The sequence below is a fragment of the Poecile atricapillus genome, chromosome 2 (genome assembly GCF_030490865.1).
Source record: "Poecile atricapillus isolate bPoeAtr1 chromosome 2, bPoeAtr1.hap1, whole genome shotgun sequence".
Classification (NCBI taxonomy): Eukaryota; Metazoa; Chordata; class Aves; order Passeriformes; family Paridae; genus Poecile; species Poecile atricapillus.
The window spans coordinates 54,138,320-54,154,916 of NC_081250.1; the positions used below are offsets into that span (position 1 = coordinate 54,138,320).

General features: G+C 38.9%; 1 protein-coding gene across 5 annotated transcripts in view; it reads right to left on the reverse strand.

The window, feature by feature from the left end:
* Positions 1 to 4,217: 4,217 nt before the first annotated feature.
* Positions 4,218 to 16,597, reverse strand: part of RALA (RAS like proto-oncogene A) — a 30,772-nt gene continuing 18,392 nt past the window's right edge. For all 5 annotated transcript variants that reach the window (XM_058832366.1, XM_058832367.1, XM_058832368.1 and 2 more), the window contains exons 2-5: positions 15,550 to 15,704; positions 14,487 to 14,695; positions 9,888 to 10,062; positions 4,218 to 6,168 (exon numbers count right to left, since the gene is read on the reverse strand). In XM_058832366.1, coding sequence (XP_058688349.1) covers positions 6,046 to 6,168; positions 9,888 to 10,062; positions 14,487 to 14,695; positions 15,550 to 15,663 — 621 coding nt within the window. In that variant the 5' untranslated portion in view covers positions 15,664 to 15,704 and the 3' untranslated portion in view covers positions 4,218 to 6,045. The remainder of the gene's footprint in view (positions 6,169 to 9,887; positions 10,063 to 14,486; positions 14,696 to 15,549; positions 15,705 to 16,597) is intronic.

Genomic DNA, 16,597 nt, shown 5'->3' on the forward strand with positions numbered 1-16,597 from the left:
AACCCTATCTAATAAGTTTTCCTTCATAGAAGAAGCAAAAAATAACTAACAGAAGCATACCAAGCATGCTGAGCTCAGTTGAAGGAAAACCTCAACTCATTACTTTCAGTACCTCAGCCAGTGTCTAAAATATAGCGTTTAAACTGCTGATTATCATCATGCCTCCACTCTTGGCCAGCACATCAATGAAACACAAGCTCAATCTTACCAGATCCTCTCCTTTGTGCCTGGGGTTATGACAAACAGTAAGCTGTCACAGCACCAATCAAGAACAAAAGGGTGGAAAATGGACAACCCATAAGAAGCACAGAGAGAATGACACTAGGCTACCTCAAGGTCCCAGATCCTCCTTCTGCCATGCCATGGAAAAAGAATGCAAGGGTGCTGTCACATCTGTGGTCATGGCTGCAGTGGGTCTGTGGATGAAGCTTCTTCCTATCTGCCTTCAACCTCTTTTTACTCTGTGCTCAGAGCACAAGCACAGGAAGCAACATTAACCAGATCAGTGGCTCACACTCTGTGACCATTTATTGCCTACTCCCTATCCGAGAGGAATGAGAGTGAGGTCTGTGAAGAGGACGGTAGAGCAGAGCAAATGTAGGTCCAACACTGCTGCAGATGCTATCTCGTCTGTTACTCAGATAGCAAGAAAATACCTGAAAATCAGTACTGACGCTGCCAGGAAGAGGAAACAAAAAGAAGGCACATATTCAGTTTGCAGTTTGGCACTGTCAGCTTTGTGGGCCTCACTGGCTGTTTGTCCCACCTTGCTTTTGGCACCAGGAGCATGCCAGTGCTTTGTGCCTATCCATGGTGTGCACAGTTTTAGTTCCTGATAAAGACCTACTGAGCTTTCATCTGAGTTCTGGATGCTTCCTGATTTCTCCTTTTGCCCTGTGCTTCCACAGCTGCCCATGGATGATGATGACTTGCCCTCAGGTGGTGCAGAAATCAGCTTCCCCTCTTCTCTCCTTGCTCTTCTGCCATAAACATGGCCAAATCAAATAGAAACGGACTAGAAAAAAAATGTAATTGCTACCAAATTCATTAAGTGAATTGATGTATATTTTCAAATCAACATTCTGCACAGCATGATTAAGATAAGTTTAAGATAAATTATGGGGTAGAGCCTGAGAAATTAGCTACTTCCCCTTTAATTTTAACCACTCAGCTTTCACTGATAAGGAGAGATGAATGTGAGAAGGCATAAGTGAAAATATAACAGTTTACTAAAAAATAAAATAGCCACAACCTAGATAACAGCAATAATCACAAGGTACAAAGGTACTGAGTCCTCACATGAACTCCCCACGAACAAAGAAAAGATGGTAGAGAAGCCCCATCCTGATACGGTGGCCTCCAAAGAAGACTGTGTGGCCCAGGGGACAAAGGCGAGATGGCAGAGAAGCACCATTTGGCTCGGCCTTCCCCCTGCAGTGTCAGTTCCCTGGGACTGACACAGCCTGGGGCAGCTCCCAACCTGGGGTGTCAGTTCTTCTGCTTCTTTTTGGCCTGCCAGACCCAGCTGGTTTGGGCACTGCAGTTCCGAGTTGCTGCTGCTTTGCGGGGAAAGAAAACTGACACACTGGGCACCAGAACCCACAGCCCCGGCCCCAACAGCTCCAGCTCGGCACTGCGGATGTGTATTGTGAAATTCCCTCTGAAACAGTTTTGGACTGAAAAAAAAAGCAGTTTCTTGGAGACCTTGGAGACCTATGCCAGGCAACTTGCTTGGCATCTCAGCAAGAAACAAGAAAGAGGATCCTGTGTGCCTGTTCCCCATCTCTTAAAGGCATCCCTTGAACCTCCCACCACTGTCAGAACCTACCCCTTCAGGGTAAATCACTCCAGGTCCACTTCTGGCCACCAGGTCTTAAAGGGACATTAACACAAACTGCATGGATTGATGCTAAGGAAAAATGGAATACAATACACATTTTTTGGGTTGTCCAGGACAAGCTGAAAAAAGAAAATACCTTAGAGCACACACAAACCAAATTATAGACAAAATGGATCATACCAGTTAAACACATGGGTAGATATCTACTCAGGGTCTTTTGAAAATGGGAAGAGCTTTGGCATATATTCAGTCCTAAGCAGATCTCAAATGGTATGCATTTCAGCATTTTTTTGACAATGAAGCTTCAACCAAAATATCCCAGTCTGGTCAATGTATTTAGATCAAATATTATCGTATGCTCTAGTAATAGCAACACCGGCACACTTCCTACCACTCAATTTTAGTAACAAGCTGAAGTTATCACAAAAGTATGCAAGAAGTTTCTCTCATAATTCAGTTCTTTAAAACATACCCAAAAATATTTACAGCCAAAAATTGGTAGGAGTGAATTTGGAAAGAAATATTTTATGCACATGACTGACTGTGCATCCACATGGATACAAGAGCCAACATGTCTAACAATGAAAAAACTTAGATATTAAGGTGAGCTATTAGTTTTTCCTCTTCAATTCTCAGTTGTCATAGGCTCAGTCTTACCTTCTCATCCAGTTCTGACACAGCTAAATGTATTGCATGCACTCATGTGGTAGCAGCCATTGCTCTGCTGCTCCACATACTGAACTATAATCAAGTAGAGGACACCTCCTCTCTGGAGGAAGAGCTCATTGCACTCTTGACCATCCTTACGAGGGAAAGCAGAGGGGAGGTACTGTTTCCTCTCCCATGATCAGTGACAGGACCCAAGGAAAGGGCAAGAAGTTCTGTCAGGGAGGTGTAGGTTGGATATTAGAAGAAGGCTCTTCACGGAGATGGTGGTTGGGCACTGGAACAGGCTCCCCAGGGAAGTGGTCACAGCACCAAGCCCAGCAGAGTTCAAGATGTGTTTGGACAATGCTTTCAGGCACATGATGTGACTTGGGATGTCCTGTGCAGGGCCAGCAGCTGTAGTCAATGATCCTTGTGGGTCATTTCCAACTGAGAATATTCTGATTCTGTAGTTTCATAGAGGCACTGCAAACCTTGGTGTTCCAAAATGGAGCCCAGCATTTTCAGCAAGCCCATTTCACATATAGATATAAGATTTGGTTCCTACCTATTAATACAGCAAGCACAAGTATCAGATATGGAGTGTACTTTATTGCATTATGGTTGCAACTGGAATTGCCAGAAGGGTCATTCTGCTCTGATGTTAACAAGGTTTCTATGAATGGGAAAATACTTCCTGCACACCCTCACACTGTTGCAGAATAGTCAAAGAAAAGTGCTAGACACCACTATTGTCAAGCTACTGTATGTTCAGCAAGAGGCTATAGAAATTACTAAATACACCACAGATTTCTTAGCCAACATTTTTGAAAGTCAATTGAGTTTTTAAAGCTATGGAAAGCTACAGAATAAAGTTAGCATAAAAATTCAACATGGATTTCATACGTAACGGAAGACTCAACTTTATAGCTTTTTACAAATTAAAGCATCTCTCTCCAGTCTGCAGATTTACCACACATTGCATTTCACAAAAGAGAGCAACAGTACTGCCAGCATTAGGCTAAATTGGAGGGAACTACCATGGAAGGCTTTGATCTTGCCAGAGAAGAGTGTGTCTTCAGCTTCTTAAAGAAATAGGGGATAAAAAGTGCTCTCAGGAACAGAAGCACTCCGAGCAGCTAGACTTAGGAATGTCAGACACCCAAGCAGGCTAAACAAAACACTCTGTGATGGAAATATAACATTCACTTTAGATTACTCTCTCAAGATATACCCAAATCCTGTAATACATGATGCAAGCTATATTCCCTGCAGGTTGAGGAACAACACTTAGGTTCTCCTTGAGTGTGCCAAAAGAAAATTACTTAGAATGCATTTTATTTTATTAAAACTTATGTAGGTTGTCCTTTTTTTGATTCAGGGTTTTGTTTGTTTGACATTTTTAGTTGTTGCTGTTGTTGTTTGTTAGTTTTTTAAATCTCACTTTCCATTCTTATAGAAAAGTAATTCTGGAACAAGCTTACCTCAGTTTGTTGCCTGCTTTCAGATAGTCTTGTAGCAACTAAGCAAATTACCTATGAATAGAAGGTAGCAGATATATAGTCTCAGCTTTTAAAAAGTGGCCTTTTATCAGACTGATCTGGTTTAATGTGCAATTATCTTCATGCACAAAAACCAGTCTTCTAGAGTACTTCGGTTTAATTGCTTGACAATTAGCATGGGCTATAGTGATGTTTATGAATAATACAGTTATCAATTAACACTGCACAAATATTTTAGAAAAATGGAAGTTTATTCATCTTTCAATGGCTCAAATAGCAAATAAAAGAACAGGATAAGGCATCAGCCAAGACAAGTTTTGTGTGTCCAGTGGCTTCATAACACCTCAGTTCCCAGTACACAGGTTCCAAAGCAAAGTCACAATGTTAGTGGTTAGACTCCCTGGCTACATAGACCCAAATGAGTACACAGTAAGATGAAAACTGGCTTATATTTGCCAGTCACATGAGTAATTTTTATTCTGCATTTGGCAGTCTACTAAATGCACATACAAAATTCCTACTGATAAATATTGAACATGACAAATATAACTCCTAAGTCTTGAGTCCCTAAAACGTCTGTTAGCATGAAAGTTAAATATTTGTTACCTAGTTTGCTTGAGCACATTTTAAACTGTCAGTTATAGGCTTATACATGTATAAAAAGTATAACAGTTTGTGGAATTGATCTAGCCTGTCTCACCCCAGGAGTCCAAAACCCTCAAACATTCTGGTATATTTTTAGTTAAGATGTAGCACACTAACTATGTGCTAGTATTCTTGTTGTTCTGAAGCAACTGAGGCAGTATGTTTTGTTTGGGGATTTTGGATGTGCATGTTAAAGGTTTCTGTATTGCAAAGCACATTTGATTGTTTGATATCAACATTAACTAGAAAAAGTAGCTACACTGTTCCCCATTTGAAAATCAACATAGACTAAACAGTACAAAACCTGCAAAGAGCTTCAGCATAACACACCATGTTCCAATAGCTAAGTATTAGGAACACAAAAGAAATTAACCAGAATTTCCTAGACAACATCTTAACTCAAAACACATAAGCGCTACTAGATCAGCCCACTCCACCCAATTCCAGGGAGTTAAAACCCAAGGAACATCTAGACAAAAATCTATGTGCAAAAGGGAAGTTTCAAGGTACCAGCACGTTAAATTTTAAACAACCATTCCAGGCTTAGATGTGCCATAGACATATGACTTCAGTCTTATTCTTATGTGTATTCTGACCTTTTAGTTTTAAGATACCATATTGTCTACCAAGTTACAGATGACAGAATATGCTCTGTATTATTCACATTACCAGAGTATGGCACACATTTAAAAAACAGACACTGCTAGCAGACAGCTAGTGAGTGAAATCATCCACATAACTGCGCTCCACAGAGAGGGCAGTCTTGCACTGATGCACAGGGACAGTCTCCATGCAACAGAGTTGAAAATACACCCTTGATTAAGCGACCTGCTATGTTTGGGTTTTAAAATTAAGGCATATTCAAATGTTTCAATGTAAAAGATTACATCGCTCTTCTAAGTTAATCAGGTAATGCAGAACCACATATAGTTTTCCTCAACATAGCTGTTCGCATATACATTATTCTTTTCTAATTTGCATAACTCCATGGCAAAACAGCTGCATACTGCTTTGTTAGGTATCATATTCACAATTGTAATTTTCAAGGCAACAAAAGACAAGATGAATTGACAAATACCAGTGATAAAAAAGTATGCTTTATAAGAACCCACAAAGTAATACTTCGCCCCTCTGTCCACTATTAAAGAAAAGACTACCTATGAAACACTACATTCAGAAGAAATGTGAGAAGGTAGGCAATTATGAAATGGACTGAACTTTGCTTCTCTTGAAGCCACATAATTTGTTTTCAGTGAATTTGGCTTTCAGTGCAGCTCCAAATCATGCTTTTAGTGGTACATTACATTTTCCAACATGTTAGGGTAATTTCAGTCACTTCAGCCTTCAATGGCATGCTTATAAATTATGGTTTTTATTAGTATGGTCAGGGTAGGAAGGAATCCAAGCTTTCGATTATAAAATGCAACATCTTTCTCTGATCCTCTTAGCTAGGCTTTTTCTTTTTTTCTTCCCGTTCTTTTCTTTGCTGTCTTCCATTTTTCTGGCTCTAATTTCTCTCATTAAATCAAAAAACACCTGGAAAAGATATAAGATAAATGCAAAAAAATCACAGATATGAGTTAATTTCAGTTATCACTGACATCCACTTCAGTTGTTTCAAACAGAATCAATTACATGCAACCAGTTTGAGCAAACAAATATAGACACAACAAATCTGTTACTGGTTTTGAAGGCCAAGTTGATATGATGTTATCCTGCTTGTCTCATGGCCCCATAATGTTACCGTGTCTTCTGTTACTCGCTTATGAATCCTGTCAGGCATTCATAAGTGAATGTCAGGCAATTTTAGATGATAATTGAAACACGGGTCTCATTGCCAGCCAAGATTTTCAGATGTTGTATGTACACAATACTAAGAAAACGTAAGGAAATCAGTTTACCTTTTGAGTATTTTAAGTGATGAGCTGCAAAGGTTGAAAAAGTGCAACACTCAATTTTAGAAACATATTCATGTAGCAGCAGCATAGACTGAAATGTACATATGGTATGCTGTATGATATGTTCCATGATGCAAGTCTAAGCATACAGCAACTAGAGAAAAAAAAACCCAATAGCCCAGCATTTCCTTTAAAGCAAAGTTTTCAATTATACAACTACATAAACAATTTCTTACATCAGGTAATCTTGGCTGCAGCTGCCATATTACAATCTTAAATACACGTGAAGTTCACTTTCATCAAATGGTTTAGGACAAAGTTGGAGATACACCACTCAGGTAAGAGAGATCCTACTGACAGACAATTAAGGCTTTATGACTGGGCTGCTTAAAGCTACTTTACTAATTTGAACAGCAGATTTTGACTTGTCTTACAGAAGGTTACAGCAAATAATATGTATACATCTTTCTAATTTTACTGTAGGAAATCAGCGGAGCAATTCTAAAACTTCTCTCTCAAGAGAGTCTCTAGATACCCTACCACCCTGAGAATGCCAAATCTCATCTGATCTTGGAAACTATGCAGGATCAGGCCTGGTTGATACTTGACTACCTGGGAATACCAGGTGCTCTTGGCTTCTTTTTTCGGCCCTGAGATGAGCTCAGCTGGTCAGAGCATGATGCTAGTAACACCAAGGTCATGGGTTTGATCCCTATATGGGCCATTCACCTAAGGGTTGGACTCAATGATCCTTGTGGGTCCCCTCCAACTCAGAATATTTTGAGATACTTTGAAATTTGAACTAAGAAATACATGTACAGCAAGAGACTTGGTCCATTTCTGTGAAACATGGACAGTGGAGGGGCTGAAAAGCTCTCTAAAGAGCTCAGTAGGTTTTTATGACACTAATTTCATATTGACTGCAGGAAAAGTATCAACTTTCATCACATAAAATGCCAGGAAAATCAATGGAACCAAACATTTCCATGAAGAAATGAGATCGCATTTAGATTTTTAAATTTGTGCTAAGTTGCTTGTATTTAAATCAGTGCTAATAGCAAGATGCAACTGTCAGCTTGCTTAAGTACTGATACTGTAGAACAGTATTCAGCTGTCTGGAATACATAACCTTCTGAGAAAATATTTACTGGGTCACCTTTGCCAAAATGCGAGTGGAGGGTGGCTGTGCTTTCTCAAGTGAGTAAAATCACTATTCTGGAATTCAGAGAGGCCAGATTTCTTATACAATAGTAAACCAAGTTTGTGTAGCAAACTCCAAAACTTTGTATGCTTCAAGCAACTAAGAATACCCAGTATTCACTTGTGCCAACACAGCCTCATTTATGGCCTGTCAAACCTTAAATCTATATGACATGCTAATCTGAATCCATTATGCCATCAGCTCCAAAAAGAAACCTGGAGCTCTCTGGTAGCTTACCAGGTATGTGTAAAGACTATTGATCCAGGAGCTATTGAAAAAATATATTACATGCACTTTTTTCCCCAGCTGCTAAACAATAATGAAGTGGATTTGAAGAGCTGGATTTTTACAACTGTAGTAGATGGCTGTTAACTGCAATTATACACCAAAAATAAAAAATGTGTTAGTTTTTATAACAACAACAACAAAAAAAATCAGACCTTTATTCAACAATGAGGATGAGTTCTTCTGTACTTGACTAAGAACTCTGCTGTTCTGTAGGGTAAATCACTATAGTACTGAACAATCAGTTTCTTCAGTAAGGTAACTAACAGGACTCAACTAACAGTTGAGTTTAAGTTATTACAAAAGAGAATTTGCATTACAGCTCTCATGCTGTAATTGACAGCTCATACATATGGATTTACATTAGAGAATTTTTCACCATGTGCAAAGTGCAGCATCTGGATGAGGGCAACCCCAGACATGAGTACAGACTGGGAGATTAACTTGCTGAGAGCAGCCCTGTAGACATGGACTTGTGGGCTTTCATGGATGAAAAGCTGGACACAACCTGGCAATGTGCACTCACAGCCCAGAAGGCAAATGGTATCCTGGGCTGCTGCAGCAAAAGAGGATTTGCAACAGGTCAAGGTAGGTGATTGTCCCCTTCTACTGTCTCATGCGACCCCACCTGCAGTGCTGTGCCCAGGTCTGGGGTCCTCAGCACAAGGAAAAAACACGGACCTGTTGGAGTGGGTCCAGAGGAGGCCACAAAGATGCTCACTGGGCTGGAGCAGCTCCCCTATGAAGACAAGCTAAGAAAGCTGGGCTTGTTCATACTGAAGAAGAGAATGCTCCAGAGACCTTATCGCAGCCTTTCAGTTCTTAAAGAAGGTTTATAAAAAAAAGACAGAAAGCATCTTTTTACATGGGCAGCTTGTGATAAGAGCCTTGCAGGAACAGTTCTGAACTGAAAGGGGGGAGAATTAAATGAGTAATTGTAAAAGAAAAATTCTTTACTGTGAGGGCAGTGAGGCACTGGAAAGGGTTGCCCAGAGAAGTTGTGGATGCCGTAACTCTGGAAGCGTTCAAGGCCTGGTTGGATGGGAGCCTGAGCAACCTGAGTGGTTGGTATCCCTGCCCATGGCAGGGCAGTTGGAATTAGATGATCTTTAAGGTTCCTTCCATCACAAACCTGTGATTCAATGTGGGATAAACTTTGTCAACAGCTCTGAAAGGTTGGCACATTGCTAAAACCTATTTATTTCTTTTGCCACACAACAGTAACTCTTACAGTCTGCAAGGCTGACAGTTATTCTGAATTGCAAGACCTTGCATTCTTGCTGAAGCACTTAGAACTAAGCTGCATTTTATTTTCTTGGAGGTAAATATTTTCTTTATCTTATGAGCTTCTGAACCATCTCTGAAAGCTCGTAAGACTCTTCTGGGCTTTTCATAGCTTTTTGTATTCATCCATTCTTTATTGAAACACCATACAAAGAGGCAGGTGGTTAAATGAGGGTAGGGAAGGCTCAAATCCCTCCTTTTTTTGCTTTTATAAGGTGTTTTATTCTGACGGAGGATCAGAAAGTATTCACTGTTCAGAAGCAGACTCTCCTCTAGTTACAGAAAATGCAGTATGAAGTCTAGGCCAAAAGAGCTGACCCGAGACAATTTTATAAGGTCTTGTGTTATGTCATGACAATAATGATTCTTTGCAGTTTAGAATGGGATAAATGTGTTACGCCCAACATTTTCACTGTTCTACAAGGAGTCACCTAGTCCTGCACTCCTGGCAAGCTAAGGAAGAAAAATATTTCATTAAAATTCCACAAAATTATTGCTAAAATTGAGAACATAAGGAGAATGAGCCATGAAAAAGAGGGATAAAGTAAAAATTGATGGGCAGATATGTTTAAGAGGCCAGTTATTACCTTGTCAACATTAGCTCGTGTTTTTGCAGAAGTTTCCACATAATTAACATTCCACTGATCAGCTCTGTTTTTTGCTTCCTCTACAGAAACTTGTCTTTTATCTTCCAAATCTGATTTATTACCAACTAGCAAAAAAGGAACATTCTCATCTTCTTTTACTCTTAAGATTTGCTCCCTGGAGAAGAAGAAAAAAAAAAAAAGGAAAAGAAAAAGAAAATGAAGCTTTTCATAGAGCATCATTCTTGGAACACAAAAAGAACTCAGACTAGATACTTTTATATCTTACAGTGAAAAGCCACTTACTCATTTTATGTAATTTATATAACAGGAAAGTCTTAAACCTCATTATGACATTTTACAGAATGAAGAGAGACAGACAACTAGTCCTCAAGGAAGGAAGGAGTTGAGTCAGTAAAAAATGAAAAAAAATAGAACAGGATTGGTTTAGGTGGGAATTTACATTAATAATTTATTCCCTTTAACAGTGTTGTTTGAGAGCATTACCACTGTCATTACATTACTATTTTTGATGGCCATTTTTAAGCTATCCAAGCTTCAGTTTTACAACTAATTCTTTCCTAACAAAATGTGCCATGTTTAAAGCTGATAAAATGGTCCATAGCATATCAAGAGAAAATCTCTTCCTTTCAAGTATCTTTCTCAAATCAATTATATTCATTTTCTCCAAAGGTCTTAATTTAATTGCAAATCTGTGTACAGACACAAGCTATATATGCATCAGATTTTTAAGGACAGATTTTAAGACCTTTCTACTGTTTTAACTGCTAGGATGAAAGGTTTAGATCTATAAATAAAACTCAATACTACAAATACTTTTATGCAAGTCTTCAACACTTAAAAAATAATGAAAGTTTTATTCTAATTGAAAATGCATTAATTATCTGGAAGAAAAGTTTGTCTCAGAAGAAGAATATTCTGTATTTTGTCTATGAAAAAAGAAGTATAAAGTTAGTTGTGAAAGGTAGCCCTTTATCATGGAGCAATTCCTTAAAGATTGACAAAAAGCACAGAAAAATAAACGTCTTTTGATAGCTGAGGTGAAACCAAATTTAAAGCTGAAGGGAGAGAAGCTGAAGACAGTTAAGTAATTGATATTCTAAAGGGCCTTGATTTGGTATACAGCAGGAAGCTCACATTACAAAAAGCTCTGAATAGCATGCAGTCTTGTGGAAGAAGCCTACTCACAAAGCTGAGAAACTGCATATAGTCCATAATTTTTTCTAAAACTGTGCATTTGAGGCAGACTGTGACATCACATTTATGTATGAGGTATAATTAAAAAGCAAAATCTCTCCTCTTCCACACGAATACCAGTGCCAATGTTTTAACAGAGTCTGCAGCTATCCAAAAGTAGTTTGAATAGCCAGGGGATCGGGAAAGTGGCCAGAAGAAAACTCAGTGCATCATGCCAGTATCTGTGCAAAGAAGACTTCTGGTAAAAATCTAGTAGCTTTCAATACTGCTTATCCAGGCAATGCTATACCGGGTTAGCATGGCAAGGTTTTGTTAGTGGTGGGTCTATAGATGTGGCTTCCGCAAGAACCTGCCAGAAGCTTCCCGTATCCGTTATTGGCACATCCAGTGCCAGCCGGCTCTGGGACAGACCCACCACTGGCCAGGGCCAAGGCAGTGGTAGCAACACCTCTCGATAACCTGTTTAAAATAGTACTGCAGAGGTACAATTACACTCAGAGAGGAGAAGAGTGAGAATGTGTGAGTGGAACAACTATATAGATACTAAGGTCAGTGAAGAAGGGGAAGGAAGTGCTCCAGACACCAGAGCTGAGATTCCCCTGCAGTCCAGGGAGGACACCCATGCTGGGATATGCAGGTGTGCATGCTGTGGGACCCTGGAAAGAGGGGTCCATGCTGAAATAGGTTTACTGGCAGGAATGGCGATCCTGTGGGGGACCTACGCTGGAGCAGTCTGTTCCTGAAGGACTACAGTCCATGGAAAGGGACCCATGCAGGAGCAGTTAGTGAGCTTCCAGTCCTGGGTAGGACTCACACTGGAAAAGTTCATGGAGAACTGTCTCCCATGGGAGAGACTCCCCACTAGAACAGGGGAAGGATTTCTCTCCCTGAGGAAGATGCAACAGCTGGAACAATGCGTGATGAACTGACCGTAACCCTCACTTCCTGTCTCTCTAGGCCGTTGGGAGGGAGAAGGCAGAGCCCAGGAAAGAAGGAGGGGTGGAGTGGAAGGCATTTTTAAGGCTAGTTTTGCGTCTCATTATTCTGCTCTGATTTTGGTTGGCAATAAATTCAATTCCTTTCCCCAAGTGGTGTCTGTTTTGACTATCGTGGTAATCAGTAAGTGATCTCCTCCTGTCCTAAACTTATCAGCCTTTCATTGTATTTTCTGTTCCCTGTCCAGCTGAGGATGGAAGAGATAGAGGGGCTTTGGTGGGTACCTGGGATAAATGCCAAGTCAAACCACCACAGATGCCAAACAATTTCACCATGTAAAATGTTAACCTAACAGCAATTCAGATTATGATATTCATACTCTCCTTTGAGCCCCTTCTGAAGACTAAACAAGAAATATCTAATTAATGATGTGCCAGCTTGAAATCTAGAACATAAAAAAAAAATCCACACTATGAGAGACAGATAAATTCTACTCAAAGCAAGGCCAAATTTTAACAAACAATCTTTCAAGTATTTAAAAGTACAGTCATTGCAGGTCTGAATTCTATTGATAAAATTACTTGGACAATGGCATTTCAGAGCATACCAGGAACCTCACTGAATTGCAGTAAAAAGCTCTCCTGTTGAAGGTCTGCCACTCCAGCAGAACAAAGTTCCAATACATAAAAACAAACATCCAAGTTCTTCTTGTCACTTTCTTTAATACTTGGCCCTTAAGTAGTTGTCTTAGGCTACAATATAAGTTGTAACCAGAACTATATATTCTAGCACCATCTTCATAAACTGTTAAAACCAGGTGAGGCAGCATTCTTTATCTCTTCCATGACTCATCCCTGATAAGTCCCTCCGGGGGATGTCTTCTGCTAATGGGCCATCAAGTCTCACTGCATGACTGATAAAATTACATCATCCCATTGTTAAGTGCTCTGTCCAGGGGGAGGAACCAAGCATTTCTACCTCGATATAATCTGAGGTTTGGAACATCACAGGCAGCCTACCTACTGAATTCACAGAGGACAAGAGCCACATAACCACCACTGGACCTTCAGAAGAAGACCAGACCTTTCTACCGGATCACCTCTTCAACAGAACCACATCTACCATTCCAAAAGGACTGCAGCCACCGTTTGATCAGACTGCTACCAACGCCCTGACTAACAGGGTGTCAGGTTGTATCCTGACTGTCAGTTTAGGCCAGTATTCTGCTTTTATTTCAATTTTCCCATTGTAAATTGTAGTTCTGACTTGGAATCTCTCAGTGGTTTGCTTTCAAACTAGTAAAGTAGTATGCCCTCAGACTACTCAACAATGCCAAAGGTACTTTAACTGTACCTTCAAGAGATACAGATTACTTTTACACAGAGCAGAAAAAATATATTTTTCTGAATTATATTTTAGCATTTAGTCTTCTATGGTTCATTTTCATATTTGGATTGGGGACAATTTTAATACCTTTACTTGAAGGGATTTTTTTCTTTCATTTTTCCTGTTTCAACATGTATGCTGTTAACTCTTACCTTTACTGGAAAGTAGGACTTTTTCTAAGGCCAAAGCTCATTACTTTGAAGCACTGGAATGATTTTAAACATATTTGAATAAGTAATTTTGCACTCTAGGGGAGCTGAACTATACTAAACTGTCCTCCATGATTGACAGTACCCTGCATAAACCTACAAACAAAAAAGGTCTGCTCTGCCCTCTCTCAAAATAGATAAACAGACATATAGAAACACAAATAAATTAAAAAAAAACATTGGAAGATGAAAAATTTACTTTCTCCCCTGTCCATACCTTTCTCCTCCCTTAACCATACACTGCTACTTAGTGCTAATTAAGTTGAACTATAACAGCATCTCCAGGAAAACTAATTTCAATAGGACGCAGATAACTCCTTTTTATATTTCTTTCCTTAATTTTCTTTCAAATATTATGGCCCTTTCTATTTCATTACACTTTGAACTGGTAAAACTGTTTTCTGATATCTGTCTTTTTTTAAAAATACAGTGATGGGTTATTTAAATGTTTTCTCTCTCAACTGAAATTAAATACCTATAATATACTACTACTGTATAATATTCTGTTACTATCTTAATACTATCTTATATTAATATATATCTTAATCATATATTTCAATATGATGCAGTCTGTGGTTGAGACCATGGTGAGGCAGCTGTCTCCTGAATGTTGCTGTGTATCTGCACTGTGGCAATAGCCTTTCTGGTATTCAGAAACACAGCAGCTAAGACATCTGAAGCGGTACAGATAGCAAAAGTCTGGCTAGGCATCTGTTAAAAACATATGTGACAACAGTAAGAGCTGCCATCCAGTCTGGACCATCAAAAGGATATCACAAAACACACACAAAAAACCCCATCACTTTCAATCATCTCAGTGGAATTAGAATTATTATACTGCCTTGTAACTTACCTGAAGTCTGCAGTCGCTGCAAAGGATTCCAGCTCTGTAATAGAGAAGACGCAAAGAAACCCTTCTCCACTTCGGAAGTAGTTGTCTCTAATTGCAGCATAGTCCTCCTGCCCTGCTGTATCCAATATATCAATTTGGACTTCTTCCCCATCCAGAACCACCTTTTTCCTGTAGCTATCTGCTTTGGTGGGCTCATAGTCTTCAACAAACTAGAAAAAAAACACCTTCGTGAAGTAAAATCAATTGCCTGTACAAGGCAATTGCTTCTGTTTGCACCTAAGGATATAGCAAACATATTAAATGGGTACTGTAACTAATAACTAAGCATTGTGCATTTAGGCCCTGTGAAGTACTCAAACACCTCCTAATTAACGCCTAAACAGTTTTAGATTTTTGCTTTCCTCAGCCATTATAAGGAAATGTAGAGGTAATTTCAAAACACTGTTTTGAAATATCTGTGTACTGTAGTACACAGTACTGTGTACTGTGAGGTATCTGTGCACTACCCAAACCTCTTCTTCTGGTTCAGGCACAATATCTGCCTTTGTTCCATCATGAAATCAGGTAGTCCTGACTTTGGATATATTTAGTATCAACCTTTAAAGTACACTGAATGCTTAACTTCTGACTTAATAAAAAGGGATGACTTTCACTGGAAAAAAAAAAGGAAAAGAGAAACTAATTTTCTTTCCTCTCTTCAACAGCAACACAAAAACCAGAATAAATTGTTTGTTTCAGGTGTCATGCAACTCAACTAAGTGAAGAAGCTTTGAGCTACAATAACCAAGTTTTAATAGGTCTAGTGAGCAATGCAAAAAAATTCCACTAATATGACAGAGTATCTAACAGCTGAGAAGTCTGGAAAAGGCCAAATTTGACCTTCACAGGTACCTCTAGAAGGAAAATCAGTAATCTCAAAACATGTTTTTGTTCCACTTAACTGCTGAATTTCATACCACATCACATACATTTAGACCCTTTCAGAAAATAATTCTACAAATGTAACTTGAACAACACTATGTAGAATGCACCTCCTGAGACAACTTCTACTACAGACTCTTACCTCATCATACATAAACTGTAGTGTTAAAGCAGATTTTCCTACACCACCGCTTCCCACCATGATGACTTTGTGTAAAGCCAATGAATTCTGTCCTTTAGGTTTATTTGCTGCCATCTTTGGATTGCAGAAAATTCACAGGTATCAAATGAAAAAATCTAGGAAAAAAATATTTCTTCATTAGTTTTCTTTTCCTTCTCCCACATGAACTGATACCATGTATTTTTCAAATCCCTGCATATTTAATGAGTTAATTTCAGTTCTGCTTTAGTGAAAGCTACCTGCTCTTCCACTGGAAACCATTTCACAAGTTATATTAAGCTGTTTTTTTTTTTTATTTTTAATTAAGGGTGAAGGAAGAAATCCTTCACCATTTGGAAACAGCATTTTGGTATGTAGCATTTTCTTTTAATGGTGCAGTAGTGTCAAGAATTCTTGATAGTTTACTACACAAGAATTGAAAAAGGAAGTCACAGTGAGTTAACATCATATAAGAAAACATGATATGACAACTACAGGGGAAGGAAACATACTTTTGAAAGGATTTCCAGTTTAAATGGCAAGCACTAAGACACAGCAGCAAGGATTAGATAGGGTACTTTTACAGGAAAAGCAAGCAAACTTAAAATTTAAAAATACCCAGTTTCAGCAAGTCAGAAACCAAAATAACAATCTAGTTTATACAGAGTGGAAAAATTCAACTTGCCTACAAATGTAATTATTTGGTATATTTGGAGTAGCTGTCTCAGTCCCATGACTGCTTGTTCAAACACAAATCTCTGCATCTCACCAACACCAAAGGGCTCTATGACAGCTAATTCACATACTTAAATGTATATGTGCACAAGCACAAAAAGTAGCAATTCTGTAAACTTAAAAAAAACAAAACATGCATGCTATAGTTTTAGTGCATCTCTATTTTCCCACACTTTTGTTTCATTCTCTATGTATCCCAGTAGTAATAAAAGTGTATTTGTGAATGCTTGCACAGTTCTTAAAACAGAGGAAATTTCCTGTACAGTGACAGAATGCACTCTCCTTCAGAGACTTA